This window comes from Dasypus novemcinctus, chromosome 9, assembly GCF_030445035.2.
Source record: "Dasypus novemcinctus isolate mDasNov1 chromosome 9, mDasNov1.1.hap2, whole genome shotgun sequence".
In the NCBI taxonomy this organism is placed as follows: Eukaryota; Metazoa; Chordata; class Mammalia; order Cingulata; family Dasypodidae; genus Dasypus; species Dasypus novemcinctus.
The window spans coordinates 113,584,671-113,603,033 of NC_080681.1; the positions used below are offsets into that span (position 1 = coordinate 113,584,671).

The following is an 18,363-nucleotide window of genomic DNA, read 5'->3' on the forward strand; positions in this document are numbered from 1 at the left end:
GAGCCCACGGAGCCCCAAGGGGAGGCACACCCGTGACCCTTTGTCGGCTTTTTGTCCTTTGACTTTTAAAACATCATGGCCCATCCTGAGTTTGGCAAACTCCAGGGTGAGGATAGGCTGGCCCTGGGCAGCAGGAGGCCACCAAATGGGAGAGTCTTACAGCCAGGAAGTTACAAAAGAAGCCGCAGGTGGACACTGCTGAGGTCAGGCTGCTGCATGGGTGGTGGGATCACTGCGGCAGCAGGTGAAGCTGCGGGATTCAGGTGTGACGTCAACACCTGGGCACCCCGGGGCACCTCCTGGCCCTCTGCCTCAGCCTCTGGCCTCTGTCTGGCATGGTTTTGAGTCCATCTCTTCCTGCTGGAGGCTTCCCTCGATGGAGGATTGGTACATCCAGGGGAGCTCAGCTCGGGGTTACCCCACCCTCAGGTGCAGATGGACAAAACCCAGGCTGGGTCGTGAAGGCCCAGCTCACTGTGTGACCTTGGCAAGTACTTCAACATGCTGAGCTACAGTTTCCTCATCTTTCAAATGAGCTATAATAACCCCTGCCTTAAGTATGCCCTGGTGTGGCCATGGGCTACAGAATTGGCACCCAAGCCCCCCGCCCCCCAGTGCTCAGCCAGCTGTTATTGGCACTGTGTCCTTGAGTCCTCATTCCAGCCCTAAGGGTTAGGTTTTATTTCCTCTATTGTTCAGATGCGAAACCCGAGGATCAGAGATTAAGATACTTGACCAAGGCCACTCAGCTTGTGAGGGGCTCTTACCCACCATACCTGCTAGGGAATGAAAGAGGGTAACTTGGGAAGCAGACGTGGCTCAACTGACAGAACATCTGCCTACCATATGAAGGGTCCAGGGTTCGATACCCAGGGCCTCCTGACGCGTGTGGTGAGCTGGCCCACGCTCAGGGCTGCTGCACAAGGAGTGCCGTGCCACACAGGAGTGCCCCCACGTAGGGGTATCCCATGTGCAAGGAGTGTGCCCCCCAAGGGAGCCACCCCACATGAAAAAAACACAGCCCGCCCAGGAGTGGCGCCGCACACAGGCAGAGCTGACACAGCAAGACAACAAAAGAGATGCAGTTTTCCAGTGCTGCCGGATAATGCAAGTGGACACAGAAAAACACACAGCAAATGGACACAGAGAGCAGACAATGGGGAGCGGGGGGAAAAATAAAATAAATCTTAAAAAAATAAAAAATAGGGTAACTGTCCAGCCCTTAAGGAGGACCCAGAATCCCTGTGGTAGGAATGCAGCCCCAAATGTGTCTGTCCCCTCCCTGGGTGGGCCACATGGCAGGGGTCCCCCGGGCAGACGGAGGCTGCACGGCGTGCGTGTGCTCCAGGGATCCCTCACTCCTACCCTCCTCTCCAGGTGGACCAGTCTGGCTTGGGCTTACCCTCGAGGGACTATTACCTGAACAAAACCAAAAACGAGAAGGTGAGTGCACCCCTCAGAGGGTGGCTCCCGACCCCAGCCCACCCCACCTCCTGCACCCGCTTTGTGTCCAACCCCACCAGGGTCCCTGATGCTGGAGGAGCAGGAGGTGTCACTTTCCTGATGGTGGCAGGCAGTCCCTGGCAGGGGAGAGACCCCTGGGCTGACTGTGTCACCCTCAGGCATCATGGCAAGGGCAGGCAGCAGATGTCATTTGTCCCTGGAGAGAAGTGGCAGTGACGGCCACCACCATTTGTGGGTCTAGACCCTTTATGTGCATCACCTTGAATCTCCCAAAAACCCTGCAGACACTTCACTTCTCTGAGCTTCATTCACCTCACCTGGCAAATGGGTATTATTTTTACCTTGCCTTTTACGGAGGAGGGAATAAGGCTCAGAGATCCTGAGTGACCTGCTCAGGGCCACACAGCCAGTGAGTGGTGGGGCTGGGGTTCAGACCTGAACCTGCTGACTCCAGAGCCCAAGGCTTTCCCTTCCCCCTCCCCGCCTCTCACGACACCCCCCGGGAGACCTCGGCTGAGGCTCGCCCAGCGCTGCCTTTATTATCCCACCCACTTGTATCGTTCAAGTGTCTGCTAAATGACTTGTGCGGGATGTGGTGGGAGCAAGACCCCACGGGAGCAGCAAGTCTCCAAGCGGAGACAGACGTGAGTTAACTAACCACCAAATTAAATATGTGACTACAAGCTGTGATAAGCAAAGATGATCATGAGAAAAATTAACCCAGGGACCTAGTTCAGTGCCAGGGACATGGTGCGGTTCAGAAAAGCTGCCTTCCAAGAACTGAGCTATGGCCACGTTGGTGACTTTTCATGTGGCAAGTGTGGGCCAGGTTGGCGGAGACCATTTGGGCTTTACCCTGAGGGCTGCGGGGAGCCGGTGGAGAGGGGTAGAGCCAACATCATTCTTTAAGCCGTGCCTCCGGGCGGGCTTGCTGGGTGCTTCCCTCCCTGCCCTGGGCAGCAGCTGGCAGCCACTGACAGTGTGGGGGTGCCTGGTCCCCCAGGTGCTGACCGGATACCTGAACTACATGGTCCAGCTGGGGAAGCTGCTGGGCGGGGGTGATGAGGACACCATCCGGCCCCAGATGCAGCAGATCCTGGACTTTGAGACGGCGCTGGCCAACATCACCATCCCCCAGGAGAAGCGCCGCGACGAGGAGCTCATCTACCACAAGGTGACGGCGGCCGAGCTGCAGGTAACTTTGGCTCTCCCGGCACACAGGCTCGGAAGCCCTGGGGCTTCAGGACATAGGGCACCGGCAAGAACCCTCTGAATTGGGGATGGCTGGTGTCCCCTGTCTTCAGGTGGACAGCCTAGACCCAGAGCGATCAGGTTACCTGGTGAGGGACTTGGCAGCTGGTCTCTTGCCCTACACCAAGCCGCCTTTCTGTATGTCCCCAGGAAGACTCAGTGATCCTGATGGTAGCAGCTCTCGCTGAGTAGGCATTTCCAGCCTCCTGAGCGCCAAGCACATTGAGCCTGGCTTGCAGTAACACTTAGTAAATGTGAGGTGTGCATTCTGCCATCACCTCCCTTTTCTAAGCGGGTGGGGAAGTGATAGGTCAAGACCTCGAGGCTTCGAAGTGGCAGAGGAGTTGGGAACTGGACTTGGGCTTGGCTTGCTGATGTCTGTGCTCTTAGACACCTCCGCTGGCACTGTCGTGCAGGTGTAGCTGGCAGTCAGCACTGCACTGCTTTCTATAACTTGGGCTCATCCACTCCTGGGCTCTCTCCAGCCAAGGCAGTGGGTTTGGCTCTCTGAGATGCTCATGTCCCTCTGAAGTCAGCATCTGCCACTGGCCACCCCTGGTGGCTGCATGGGATCTGAGGGACATGAGTTGGTGGCCTGCCAGTTCCTTCTTCATCAGGGGTTGGTGGCCAGCCATGTCCACAGTCCCAGGGGCCCCAAAGGAATTAGCAGGGGTGGCTTCGCCCTCTGGGGTCACCCAGAAATGCTTGGCTAGGCCTTGCTTCTCCCCTGGGGAGGATGACAAGGCCACTGTGTGCTGGGCCGCCACTGGAAATGTCTTCAGTCTTCTCTGCTTTATGACCAGCCACATTCTGCCCTTCCATTAGAATGTGGTTCCTTTCCTGCCTCGGTCAGGAAGATCCCTACTCTTTTTTCTTCCTCCATTTCTCCATCTGATTTTGGGGGATATAGTTGAAAGGCCTAGACTCCCAGGTGAGTGGGGGACACCAAGTAGGAAGCAGTCCCCATCTCACTGCCAAATGCTTGGGAAAAAGAAGCAAGGCATTGGGAGCCAGTGGCTGGGAGGTCAGGGAAGGTGAGCCTGTCAGGTGGGTGGGCATTAGCCAGGTGGACTGGGCATTCCAAGGTCAGGGACAGCCCATGTAAGGGCCTGGGCATGTGGGCAAGAGAACCTGGCTTCCTGCTGGGTGCCAGCTGCCCTTTGGGCCCCCTGAGAAAGTTGGCATCAGGCGTGTGGTGCTGAATGGGTTGTTATGGAGATTGCAGCCTGTGTCGGGCACCATCTGGCACTGTTTTTCCCCTCTGAGGCCAGGAGGTCGAGGCAGATGCTGTTTGTGCAACAGTAGTTTGGTTTGTCCCAGCTGTCCACTTCTCAGCCCAAGCAGGCTGCCAGCAGCCCCTCAGCCGCCCACAGTGGCTGTGATGCCATCTGTCTATCCCAAGAGTGGCAGAGAAGGCAAGTAGTCCTGAGCAGCCCCACGTGGCCAGCAAGTTCTACCCCCAGGTGTCCTGTCACCATTGCTCTTGCTCTGAAAGGAAATGCCTGTGCTCCCTCCCAGCTGTGCAGCTGCCAGAGTGGGAAGCATATTAGCAGAGGCAGCGGCCTGGGGTGGTATGAGCACTGGGCTTGGAGTCGGAAGACAACTCCAGCCCAGCTCCACCACAAGCTGTGTGACCTTGGGCAAGTCACATAACCCGCCTCTGATCCTTGGTTTCCTTCCTTGTAGAATGGGGCTTTGCTCATTCATCCACTTAACAAACCCCTGCTATGTGGCAGGGCACAGAGACAAATGAGATGTAGACCCTGCCCTCCAAAGGAGCAGTGGTTCTTAACTTGTAAGTCAGAGTCCTTTGAGAACAAGTTGAAAACTGTGCAGTCTCCCAGAAGAAATGGGCACATGCAAATAGAAAAAGAATATGCCTACCATTTAAAGAAGTCCCTGCAACCTGGTGTCCTGGCCTGTTGCAAGAAGATAGGATGAGGCAAAAGATGAGTTTCCATTTCGTAAACTGACGTGTTCGATACAAACATAACATGCTATTATAATTATCATCCCTTTGTTATTGTCCATGTCAGATCAGGTCCCTGGCACTAAATTAATCTGATTCATTCCACCTTGGCACAGAGGATGCCTAATTGTTCCTTGGTGTCTGGAAGTTTGGTTTTCTTCCTGTGTTCCAAGTGATGGAAGGCTCTAGCCTTCACGGTGTGGTTCCAGGCTAGCCCTGGTGCAGAGTGGTTCTAGGCTAAGCTAGCCCCTAGCAGGACTGGATTCAGAGCCATGAAGCACACATTGTTCTGTTGCTTCTCTGAAGCCTGAGGGCCTTCCCATTTCTTTTTTGGACCATCCACACCGAAGGCTATTTGGGAATAAACCCTATCCTGTACTTCTGTTACTCTACATGAGATAAAGCACAAAGCAGCCTCCTTTTCTCTCCAACTTCAAGCCTTAGATTTTCAAGCCTGCTTGAGTTGGTTGATCAGTGACCAGCAGTGGCTTTTGGCTATGGATATGGAAAATAGAGTTCATTGGTGTGCCCCTAGAGGGTCTGAGTCACCAGTGGAATGTTCTGGTCAACTGAAAAAGCTGTCTCCCCGCTGCCCATGGAGAGGGACCTAGGTACATATGTTTAAGCTAGGAGCTCACTAAAGCAATAAGATTGAAAATGTGAAAATCTTGGTGCTCAACACACATCTCTCTCTCTCAGAGTTGAGGGGATTTACCTGCACAGGACACCCCGGAGGAGAATGCTTGTGTTCAGTGTACCGGGACTTACAGTTGATGCTGTAAGTTGCTGTTGATGAAGCTCTTGTTAATTGTATGAACAATGACATTTTGTAGACCTATCCATTTCCCAGGGATCTTTACTATCACATCCTGCAGCCAGGTACCTCTAACGGTGGTGTCCCCTTTAAGTTTTGCAGCCACTGAAGTGTTAAGGAGGCCTGGCAGAGATTACCTGCCTGAGGGTGCCCTGCCAGGAAGAGGTGGAGAAGACAAGATGGGGAGAAAGGACAGTCAGTTTTACTGAGCAAACTGTTTCCCTGCAAGGCACAGAACAGCCAGCTCTGGGGCGGGGTGGGATGGGGTGTTGGTCCCCATTTTAAAGAAAGGATAGAAGGTGGCTCAGGGTCCCAGAGCTGACTCATGGTAGAGTCTTCAGGTCTTCCCAGTCCAAGCCAGGGTTCTCTCCAGCAGGTTGGTAGGGTTTCTAGTAGGGGGGTGCCAGAACCTTCCCAACTCTGGTTCAGAGACATCACATGAGCGTTTGCCTTGGCCATGGTGGGAATATTTACCCACACATGATACAAACTGGGGCTTCCCCCACCCCAGCACTCCATGGCCTGTGGGAGCCGCTGCCTCACAGGCTCATCCTGTCCTTTGAGGTCCTTGTTCCCCTCCTTGCAGCTGAGCTGTCTTTTTTTTTTCTTTTTTTTTTAAGATTTATTTTTTATTTATTTCTCTCCCCTTCCCCCCGTTGTCTGCTCTCTGTCTATTCGCTGTGTGTTCTTCTGCGTCCACTTGCATTGTCAGGCAGCAGTGGGAAACTGTGTCTCTTTTTTTGTTGCGTCATCTTGCTGCGTCAGTTCTCCGTGTGTGCAGCGCCACTCCTGGGCGGGCTGTGCTTTCTTCAAGCAGGGCAGCTCACCTTGTAGGGCGCACTCCTTAGTGTGGGGCACCCCTACGTGAGGGCGCCCCTATGTGGCACGGCACTCCTTGCACGTGGCAGCACTGCGCATGGGCCAGCTCATCACACGGGTCAGGAGGCCCTGGGGATCAAACCCTGGACCCTCCATATTGTAGGGCGGACACACTATCAGTTGAGCCATGTCCGCTTCCCCTGAGCTGTCTTTTTAAACGTGCAGTAGCTGCGTGCCTTCGCTCATCCGTCAAATCAGCGTTTGTTACGTGGGGACCTTCATGGCTGCCTCTTGCTGAGGGCTGCCAAGGCATTTACCCACAGGTTACTGATTGCTCTTCCTATTTGAAGGCCCCCACTTCCTTCAAGGCACTTTTAAAAATTTTTTTTAAAAAACACTTTCAAACTTATAGGACAGTTATAAAAATAATACAAACTCAATACAAAGAACTCCAACATACACCTCCCCTCCATCCCAACTGTTACCCAGATTGCCAATTTTACCATATTGCCACATTTGCCATATCATTCTTTTTTTTTATTTTTATTTATTTATTTTTATTTCTGCCCCCCCCCCGCCCCGCCCGTCTGTTCTTTTGTGTCTATTTGCTGCGTGTTCTTCTTTGTCCACTTCTGTTGTTGTCAGCGGCTTGGGAATCTGTGTTTTTTTTTTGTTGCGTCATCTTGTTGTGTCAGCCCTCCGTGTGTGCAGCCCCATTCTTGGGCAGGCTGCACTTTCTTTCACGCTGGGCAGCTCTCCTTACGGGGCACACTCCTTGCACATGGGGCTCCCCTATGCAGGGGACACTCCTGCGTGGCATGGCAATCCTTGCGCGCATCAGCACTGCACATGGTCCAGCTCCACACGGATCAAGGAGGCCCGGGGTTTGAACCGCGGACCTCCCATGTGGCAGACGGATGCCCCAACCACTGGGCCAAGTCCGCTTCCCTGCCATATCATTCTAATGATCCATCCATTTATCAATCCATTTTCTGAACACTTGAGTGTAGATTATATATATTCATGCCTCTTGAGCACATAATACTACCATATATACTTCCTAAGAACAAGGATATTCACTAATGAAGCCACCATAGGTGCAGTAATCAAGTCCAAGAAGTTTAACAGTGATGTAAAGCTTACAGTCTATATTCCACTTTTTTTCATATATCCCAACCCAATAATGTCCTTTTGGGCCATTTCTCTTTCCTTGTTAGGGATAACATATTACATTGCATTTAATTGTCACTGTCTCTTCAGTTGCTCCTTATTATTTATTTAATTGTCAGAACATATATACAGCATAAACTTTGCCATCTCAACCCCTCCCAAGCATAGCATGAAGTAGGATTACTCACATTCACAATGTCACAGTCCCCTCACCGTCTTGCATTACTAAAACATTTTCGTCTCCCCAAAAAGAAACCTTGCACTCCTTACGTTTTAACTCCCCTTTCCTCTTGCTCCCAGCAACCTGAATTCTAATTTCTGTTTCTATGAGCTTCCATATTCTCTGATATTTTCTTTTAATTACCATGGGGCTTAAATTTCTTACCCTAAATCTGTAACAATCTCGTTTGCTTAAATACCACCTTAACTTCAATGGTCTACACAAACTATATTCCTATACACCTCCCCCCACCCCCGTGTGGTTCTTATAAAAAATTGCATGTTTATACATTTTGAGTCCAAAACCACTGATGTCTCATTACATTTTTTTTTTAAAGATTTTTAAAATTTATTTCTCTCCCCATTGTCTGTTCTCTCTGTCCATTCGCTGTGTGTTCTTCTGTGTCTGCTTGCATTCTTATCATGTGGCACTGGGAAACTGAGTCGCTTTTTTTGTTGGGTCATCTTGCAACATCAGCTCTCTGTGTGTGCAGTGCCACTCCTGGGCAGGCTGTGCTTTTTTCATGCAGGGTGGCTCTCCTTGCAGGAGTGCACTCCTTGCATGTGGGGCACCCCTATGCAAGGGACAACCCTGCATGGCACAGCACTCATTGCACACGGCAGCACTGTGCATGGGCCAGCCCAGAACACGGTTCAGGAGGCCCTGGGTATCGAACCCTGGACCCTCCATATGGTAGGCAGACGCTTTAACAGTTGAGCCACAACTGCTTCCCTCTTATTATATTTTATGTGTTTGCCTTTTAGATCCTGTAGGATGTAAAAAGTGGAGTTATAAACCAAAAAATACAGTAGCACTGATATTTATATTTACTCGTATTTCTACCCTCGCCAGAGATGTTTATTGCTTCATGCAGCTTCAATCTATTATCTGTTGTCCTTTCCCTTTTACATCTCTTGTAAGGCTGCTCTAGTGGTGACAGATTCCCCCAGCTTTTGTTTATCTAGCAATGTCTTAATCTCTCAAACATTTTTTTTCCATTATAATAGCCATCTTTATCAAACATTTTTGAAAGGCAGTTTTGCCAGATACAGAATTCTTGGTTGGCAGTTTTATGCTTTCAGCACTTTAAATATGTCTTTCCATTGCTTTCTTGCCTCCAATGAGGTTTCCAATGAGAAATGACAATCTTATTGAAGCTCCCTTACATGTGACATGTTGCCTCTCCCTTGTGGCTTTCAGAATTCTCTCTCTATCTTTTGCATTCAACAGTTTGATTATAATGTGCTGCAGTGTGGGTATATTTGGATTTATCCTGTTAGGAATTTGTTGAGTGGCTGGGATGTGTGTATTCATGTCTTTCATTAAATTTGGGAAGTTTTCAGCCATTTTTCTTTCCATCTTCTCTCTGGCCCTTTCTCTCTTTCTTCTCCTTCTGGGACTCCCACAAAGAACATACTGCTATGCTTGGTGGTGTCCCACAGGCCCCTTAGTCTTTAATTTCTGTTATATGGCCTTCAGCTCTGTTTGGTTCCTTTGCATAATTTCCAACTCTCTATTGATATTCTCTTTGTGTTCATCTTTCACTTTCCTGACCTTTGGATCTTTGTCCATGTTTTCCTTTAGTCCTTTGAACATATTTTGAGCATATTTAAGTCCATTTTTCCTTAAAGTCTTTACCTGGTATGTCCCAGGTCTGGTCTTCCTCATTGGTGGTTTTTAATGCTTTAATTTTCTTCTTTGCCTGGAACATTGTTTCCTGTTTCTTTGCATGTTTTGTAACCTTTGATTGAGATCTGGACATTTTGATATTTTAATGTGCAATCTCTGGAATTTAGACTTTGAGTCATGTGTTCCTTTAGCTTGTTGTCTGTAGTGTTAAGACATTTCTTTTTTTTACTTTCTCTGCCCTCCCCCACCCCCTAGTTGTCTGCTCTCTGTGTTCATTCTCTGTATGTTCTTCTGTGTCTGATTATATTCTTGTCAGCGGCACCGGGAATCTCTGTCTCTTTTTGTTGCATCATCTTGCTGCTTCGGCTCTCTGTGTGTGCAGTGTCACTCCTGGGCAGGCTGCACTTTTTTCACTCTGGCGGCTCTCTTTACGGGGCACACTCCTTGAGTGTAGGGCTCCCTTATGCGGAGGACACCCCTGCGTGGCACGGCACTCCTTGAGTGCATCAGCACTGTACATGGGCCAGCTCACCACATGGGTCAGGAGGCCCTGGTTTTGAACCCTGGACCTCCCTTTTGGTAGGTGAACGCTCTATCCGTTGAGCCAAATCCGCTTCCCTAAGATACTTCTTAACACTACATTTCTTGAAGGCCAGAAGCTAACAAAAGAAAAAAGGAAATATCTTTCCCAGTCTTTGCAGATTTGCTGGTGCAAATGTGCTCCTTCAGGGCATATCCTTACGATGAGTTTAGAGACTAGCTCGAGGCCAAAACTCAAGGCCTTACTCCTTCCTGCACTTGTGTGGTTTGTCTTGGGCCTGTCCATGTAGCCCCAATTACATGGTTCTGACTGTCCCCTCTTCCCTAAAACAGTTTCCTCAGTCTCGGGCGCTGCACTTCAACCAGCCATCCCGAGCCCCAGGCAACATGACTTGACTGCTGTCTGCATTGCCCTGGGAGCCACCTTCTTCATGCAGGGCAAGTTTGGGACAAATGAGTCCCTCAGGCCACCACCAGGCAGGTTGGGTCAGACACAGTGTGTGTACAAGGAAGCGGAGTGCACGCTCCCTCCAGAACTGAGACCAGAGATCCGCTCTGGAAGCACGGGCCAGCTCTGCGTCGAGCTGGTGAGGGGTGGGAGAGGCCCAGCCAGGGCACCTCAAGATCCTGTGCTTTTAGGTCACCTTTTTCTCTACTGAAGTCCTTTAAGTGTTTCCAGGAGCTTTGAGAAAGGTATCTCAAGCAGTTTTTGCTGATAGCCTCTGTGAGAGGATAGAGCCCTGAAGCGTCTCACTCTGCCATGTTGATTGGGCTGCATCTCGGCTGTATCTTGTTACGTGCAGATTTTTAAGGTTCTGGACCATGTGAGCACAAGCTAAATTATATTCTTGGACATCTTGGAATCAGAGAGAGCCAGAGCCATCCTTGGGAAACCTTGAGCAACGATTTTAATAGCTAACATAGCCTGAATGCTTACTGAATACCAGGTACGGTTCTAAGTGATCGACATGTCAGGTATTTTTGCTGTAGCACAGAGTAGGTAGTGCTGAAAAACCTTGCATTCTTTAAAGTTTCATACCAAAACTAACAGGAGGCGTGGAGGAAATGGGGCCTAGAGCAGATCATTCAAAAGCTGTGCAACTCTGTAATCAGAACTCTTAACAAAACAGTCCGGGGAACCTTGGGAGATAGCTCAGCATGGCTGGAGGTGCCTGAGGGGAAATGGAAACGCTGGCTGGTGGGCACTGAGATCCTGCTGGGAAAAGTGGATATGACGAAGGAGGAAGTGGTCTGCTGTGAGCTGATTATGTACAGCTGGGAGAGTGTCTCTGTGAGGATGGAACCCTAGATGCAGGTGCTCATTTAAATTTTCTTAAAATAGAGCTGCCAGCGTTCCTCTGTGCATCAGCTGAGCTGAGCGCCTTTCCTTCTTGCTGAAGCTTGTGATTCTCCTGCTATTCCAGATCCCCTTGCCTGGGAAAAATCACCTATGGACCAATGCAGTTGGCACACTGTGCTGCTCTCATTCTTTTTTTAAAGTCAGATTGGTTGAAATATAATTTCCATATTAAATTCAGACTCTTGTGTAAATGTCAATGGGTTTTGTCAGATATAAACAGCCATGTAAGCAACAGCATCATTATAGAACATTTCCATCACCCCGAAGTTTTCAATCAGTGCTCCCTTGTAGCCAGCCTCTCCCAGGCAACCACTGATTTGTTTTGTCCTTATGTTTTTTAATTTTTAAAAAATGTCATGTAAGCAGAATCATACAGTATGTAACCTTTTGATACATTGCTAACCTTCTTGAATTTACCAGTTGTGTATGAATTCATTGATGTTACAGAGGTGCACACATTGAGCAGGAGAGACAGTGTTAACTCATGTGATCCTCACAGGAACCCTCTGAGGTGCTGTTTTGGTTTCCCAGGTTGACTTAAACAGTGGGGATTTGAGGCTAGGAGAAGTCCGACATCAAGGCGATGCTCTCTCCCAGAAGATTGTGGCGTGGGGCCGGCTGCCGGCCCTCCTTGGTCCTTGGCTTTTCTGTCACATGGCAGTGCACATGGTGGCCTCTCCTCACGTCTCTGGGTTCCAGTTGACTTCCAGCTTCTTCCTGTGGCCTTCTCACTGTGTTTGAACGTCATTCCGCTTACAAAACACTCCAGTAACAGGATTAAGACCCATCCCAGTTCATTTAGGTCACACCTTAACTGAAATAACCCATCGAAAGATCCTGTTTACAATGGGTCCCCACCCCCAGGTATGGATTAAAATTAAGATATGCTTTCCTGGGTTACATAACTCCAAGCCTCCACAGGTGGGTTATATTATTACGATGATGCCCATTTACAGAGGGGTTCATTAACTTACTCAAGATTAGCTGGAATACAAACCCTGACTCCAGATTCTACACACTTAACCATTCCAGGCCTGTCTGAAGCCCAGTCTTCTCCTCGGTGATGTAGGGGTGCTAGTTCCCACTGCCTAGGCTGCCGTGAGGACCAAATGAGAGATTAGGTGGGAGTCATTTGAAGTGGCGCCCGATACATAGGAGGGGCTTTGAGAAGGGAAGCTGCTGCCACCTCTGTTGTTGGATCTCCTCTTAGGCCACCTTGTTCCATTTCAAGTTCAAGTTTGGATTTTGACTCCTGTAGAATTCTGTCTATGAAAGTCAGCCAGTCTCTGTTCTTCAGAAGAACATGCTGGAAACCTGGGCTGGGAGGACCAACAGCCCAGCCAGAGTCACACTGTCCTGATTCCTTCCAGGCCTTGGCGCCCGCCATCAGCTGGCTGCCCTTCCTCAACACCATCTTCTACCCCGTGGAGATCAATGACTCGGAGCCTATTGTGGTCTATGACAAAGAGTACCTCGAGCAGATCTCCACCCTCATCAACAGCACCGACAAGTGGTAAGGGGTCCTCGGCAGCACAACTGCTGCCCCCTTCTTTCTCAGGCAGGATGGATGGGGTAGGGTGGGTGGTGAAAACCTGACTCAGGAAAGTGGGACCTGGGATTGGCTGTTATGAGAGGCAGGAAGGCATCATGGTTACCGGCGCAGGTTCAAATCCCAGCTCCTCTGCTTCCAGCTTTGTAGCCTTGGGCAAGTCTTTTAACCTGCTCAGGCTCTATTTCCTCATCTATAAAATAGGGAGACAAATAGCACCTACCATGGAGGGCTGCAGTAAGGGTTAAATGAAATAATCCATAAGAAGTATTTTAATACAGCACCAGACACATACTGGGACTCGATAATAACTTTTAATATATACATTATAATATTGTTATCATATATAACAATAATAACTATTAATTAGTTGATATTTATAGTACTTTTAAAATTTTAAAGATATTTTGAAATTAGAAAAAAAAAAAGTAAAGCTACCCCAAAAACTACAGCTGATCTTTGGGAACAGCACCTTTGTGTGGGTGCTTATGTGGAGAGAGAGCATTGTGACAGAGGACACAGATTTCTTTATACCTCATTCTGTGTTTTCCATCACTGTGAGTAGATGCACAGCCTGCTTTTCCCTCACCCTCTATCATAAACATTGTTGCATGCCACCCCACGTTCTAGCAAACATCATTTTTCATGGCTGCATAGCACTCCCTCGTGTAAATACACTGGTTCCCTCACCCTCCCCTGTTGTTGGACACTTAGATGAGCCAGTCTGAGGCTTGGTATTTGCCCTGAACATCACCATTATGCTAAGGCGACGTCTTTGCAACGATGGCAGAAAGCTGCAGAGTTTGCCTTGAACACCTGGTCTGACTGGCCCAAGTTTCCATTCCTGCCCCTCCTATTCTTTTTTTCCCCCTTTACTTTACTGGGGTAAAGTATATCTAAGATAAAATTTGCCATTTTAACCATTTTTGAAGTGGTTCAACTACATACAAATCAGTGGCACTGATTACATTCACATTTTGCAACCATCCCCACTAACCATTTCCAAAACTTTTTCATCGCCTCCAGCAGGAACTTTATACCCATCAAGCAGTAACTCGCTGCCTTCCTGTGCTTCCACCATGGCAGCCTCTTCCCCACTCCCACCCCATAGCACACACACCCAGGGTGAGCCTCCATGCTGCTGCACAGCTTCCAGACAAAAAGCAGCTAAGCAACAAGCATTTACTGAGTGCCTGCAGTATATAGGTCGTGCACTAGACATGGAGGCGTTTTCAACAGTAGAAGAGCCAGGCTCTTCCCTGGAAGAGATTGCTTTCCAAGTGCTTAGGAGGAGCAGTTAGCAGGCTGCTGGGGCTGGAGCCTGGGGCCAGAAAGCTGAGCTTGAGAGCCCCCTAGGGGTCAGCGGGGGAAGTGCTGCAGCAATTCCTGCCTTTCTGGAATTCCTTTCTGAGCCCTCTTGTTGCTCTTCCTGCCCCAGCGTGCTGAACAACTACATGATCTGGAACTTGGTGAGAAAAACAAGTTCCTTCCTTGATCAGCGCTTTCAGGACGCAGACGAGAAGTTCATGGAAGTCATGTATGGGACCAAGAAGGTGAGCCTGCCCCTGTGTGTTCCCATCCATGTGGGGAGCACCGACTGCATACCGGGCCCTGGGCCGGCACTACCCCATGCCCCTCCCCCACGCCAGAAGAGACTAAGGAGGGCCACCTTAGGGGCCTTGCCCAGGGCCCCACAGGAGCACAGAGGGTACCTAAGCCCGCCAAAGGCTGCCGGGAGGAGGTGATACCATCCTACAGGGGAGATGTAAGTAATAGCTAATTCATGGCAAAAGGTACTTCTTCCTTCTCTCCCTTCTGGCTCCCTGGCAATGATGATGATGATGATGATAAATGCCGTCCTTGTATAGCTCGTTTAATCCTCATGGCCCTGTGAGGTGGTTGCTGTTTATCCCCATTTTTTGGAACAACCCCCAGTAATACTAAGGACTAGTCCCCATCCCATGGTAAGCATTATGTAAGTGTTTGCAGTTATTATTCTAGTTATTTATTATTATTCTCCTCTTCCCAATGTATAGTCTGGGGAACCCCTCAGGCCAGAGCCAGCCCCCAGGCTTTCTTGGGTAGCAGAAGTCCCACATCCCTGACCAAGCAGTCTCCACCTCCCTCAGTGCCCTCATGACCCCTGAGGGTCTGTTCTTTCAGAGGCCCCCCCTGGCCACCCTGGCCAAAAGCTCCCCAGCCACTTCCACCTTCTCCCCAAGGAAGTGACAGTCACCCTTTCATTCATCTGGCCAATGAGTGGTCATCCATTGAACACTTGCCCATTGCCAGGCTCTCTGATCCCAGAATAGGGATACTGAGAGGAGTGAGGCGAACCTGTGCCCCCAGGAGCTCTCGTCTGCTGAGGGAGGCAGGTGGACCTGATTGGTCCTCGTGTGATGTTGGGATACCCCAAGCCAGGGTCCCTGAGGGCACCTGAGAGGGGTCCCAGGTACAGAGGAGTAGAGGCTGGGGCTGCCCAGCCCACCTGGCACAGCCAAGGCCACCCCGGGCATGGCCTCTGGCCACTCCCCATAGCAGATAGTAAAGACCCCAGCAGACCCCCCCCAGAGGGCCGGACCCCAGTGTTCTCTCCTGGAATCCATAAGAGGGTGCAGAGCCAGCTAAGGCTGGCAGTTTATCCTGGGGCTCATCATCCTGTAGCACTCCCAGGCACTTCATTATCTGTAGGCAATGCACCCGGCTGGGTTCAAATCCCACCTCAGCCCCTTCCTGCTGTGTTGACCCTCTCTGTGCCTCAGTGCCCCCATCTGTAGAGAGAGCCTCAAGAGCACCTGTGGTGGAGGGTCCTTAGGAGGCTCGTGCTGGGGGATGCCTGCAGACCCTCTGGCTAGGGCCCGGCACACAGCCGACGGTTCCCACCCTCCCTGCGGGTGTTACTGTGAGGATGTGCGTCTCTCACGAGATGTTCTGGGCATCTCAATCTTGGGCCAGTTCTGTAGATTCCCAAGACCTTGCACAGTCAGGGCTCAGAGAAGGCTGGAGATGTGAACTGATGAATGCGCGCACGCTGGGTGGGTTGATCCAGAGACGCTCCCGCGATCACAAGGAAGAAGAAGCGGCCCCGACTCAGCCCCCACAGCCTACAGCCTGCGCAGAGCCTGGAAGTCAGCATCCCCCTAGTCATGACCTCGGGCACGGCCGGCCTCGGCCATGGCCAGGTGCAGCCCCTCTTGTCCAGTGTGGGCTACACAGCGGGGCGTGGGGGGAAGGGGACAGAAAGCAGGCAGGTGTCCACAGGGACACGTGGTTGGGAAAGCTTAAAAAAAAGCTTATAAGAACTTAGAGAAGGCCAGAGTGGAAACCACTCTCTTCCTTCCTTCCTCCTTCCCTCCCTCATTTCCTGCTTCCCTCCCTTTTTCCCTTCCTCTGTTTCTTCCTTACTTGGAAGAATTTTTTGACAAAAGTATGATTGACCTGCAATAAAATGTACAGAACACATGAAGTGCCATTCAGTCCATTTTAACAAATGAACTCACCTTTGTAAGCACCACTCCAATCAAAATAGAAAACTTTTCTGTCACCCGCTTATCCAGCAGAAAGTTCGCTCATGCCCCTTTCCGGTCACTCCACCTCCCACGCCCCAGAGGCAGCACAGATCTGACTTCTGTGACCAGTAGCTTAGGTTTCCACCCGTTCTAGAACTTCCTGTCAGAGGAATCAGTCTGCGCTCTTTCCTCTGGCTTCTTCTGCTCCGTGAATGTATGTGATTCCTCCCTTTTCGTTGCCAAGCTGTATGCTATTGTATGAAAATACCACATTTTGTTTCTCCACCTGCCTGTCGGTGAACATTTGTGTTGTTTCTGCCTGAGCCGAGGTGGTTTTTATCACTTCTTCAGGGTGGAGAAGGTACCAGCTTCCTCTGCAGCACAACCGAGTTACATGAGCAGGGCCACCACGTGTGGCCTTTCAGACTCTGTCCTGTGGAGGGACACCTGACCTAGGGAGCCCCCGTGCTCAGCAGGGCCTGCTCCCCAAAGCCGCGCCGCCGCAGGGGCTGTTTCCCATCCCGGTGGCGTTGTCCTGCGGGCTCCCGGGACCTGGTGTGAGACCACGTGGAATCCTGCAGTGACTGCCCTTTCTCCGGGAGGCTGTAAAATGCTCTTGACCCCTGGCCTTCTGGAAACGTTCTCCTGTTTCTCGGGGCTGGACGAGGTGACTTGCCCAGAGTCCTCCAAGAGGCAGGGTGGCAGAGGGGCAGCGGCACAGCGGTTTGGAATCAGACACCTGTGCTCTGGTCCCAGCAGCACCCCTCACTCGCCGTGGGGCTCTGGGCCGGCAGCTTCCTCTCTCTGCGTTTCTGTTTCTTCCCTGTCGAGCATTCCCTGATGACTGCCTCTCAGGATCGTTTGGATGGTTCAGTGAGATTCCGTTTGTGACGTCTGATCCCAGAGCGCGGCTCTCAGGAAATAGTAGATGCTGGTGCTGAGGGATTTCCCATGACCTCTTGGTCCAGGGCCTAAAATAACTTCCACAGGATGAGAAAAGGTGCCCCTGAAGTTCTGGAAGGAAGCATGGGCCCCACATGGTGCTACCTCCCAGAGAGAAAGCAGCTGGGGAAAAGAAGAGAGCCAAGGAACCCCTTCCTTCCCCTTGTGTTTTCCAGACCTGTCTTCCTCGCTGGAAGTTCTGCGTGAGTGACACGGAAAACAACCTGGGCTTTGCCCTGGGCCCCATGTTTGTCAAAGCGACCTTTGCCGAGGACAGCAAAAGCCAAGTAAGTCAAGTTGACCTGACCACCCACTCTGGTCCTCCAGGCCAGAGGCCACCAGCATCCAACCCTAGCGCGAAGGTCCTGTGTTCCTAAGCCTCAGATACTGTGAGTTACTGCCCAGAGCTCCTGTGACCCAGTGACAGGCACTTTGTCTTTATTTAACCTTCAGACAGCATTCAAGTTTATCAGAGGCATCTCCACCTCCAGGGGGTACCGTGAGACTCCATGAGAGCATGTGGGCAGCAGCTCCAGCCCGGGGAGGTAACATTTTTCTTTCTCTGCGGGTGGCAGGTTTGCTCTAGTGTGGCAGCAGAACTTCAGGACTAAATGCCGTGAAGACCACCAGGCCTGGGCGAAGGGCCTCCTCCAGGACTTGCCAGCCGGGTGCCTTGGGATGGTATTCTCACCTCATTTATAACATACAGGCGGGACAGCCATCCTCAGGGGGAGATTACGTGAGATGCTATAAGTAAAGGGCTTAGCGGAGTGCCTGGCCCAAAATAAGGGCCCAGTAAATGGTAGCCATTCTGTTACCTTTGTAATTGTTACTAATATTGTTAGTGATGGAGGTATGATCTGCAGGTTCAGATTAGCAAACTGAAACTCAAAATTAAGGCAGCTGAGGCAGAAGCCAAGTGGAGGTCTGTGGATACCAGCCTTTCTGTTCTCTCCTGCATGACCCCACCTTCCCCTTCCCGAGAATCCTTGACCTTCTCTTCTGCCTCTGGGTCTGCCTGAGAGCACAGCCATTCATTGCTAGCCTGAGCTTGACATTTCTGAAACTGCTTCTCGTAACACAGGTTCTCTAGATTTTAAAGCCCGTCACATCCAAGAGAGAGCTCT

The 18,363-nt window shown here is 50.7% G+C and overlaps 1 protein-coding gene across 3 annotated transcripts in view; it reads left to right on the plus strand.

The window, feature by feature from the left end:
• ECE1 (endothelin converting enzyme 1) overlaps positions 1 to 18,363 on the plus strand; it is a 110,572-nt gene that overhangs the window by 78,789 nt on the left and 13,420 nt on the right. For all 3 annotated transcript variants that reach the window (XM_058304192.2, XM_058304190.2, XM_058304191.1), the window contains exons 7-11: positions 1,378 to 1,443; positions 2,468 to 2,659; positions 12,607 to 12,749; positions 14,224 to 14,338; positions 17,413 to 17,523. In XM_058304192.2, coding sequence (XP_058160175.1) covers positions 1,378 to 1,443; positions 2,468 to 2,659; positions 12,607 to 12,749; positions 14,224 to 14,338; positions 17,413 to 17,523 — 627 coding nt within the window. The remainder of the gene's footprint in view (positions 1 to 1,377; positions 1,444 to 2,467; positions 2,660 to 12,606; positions 12,750 to 14,223; positions 14,339 to 17,412; positions 17,524 to 18,363) is intronic.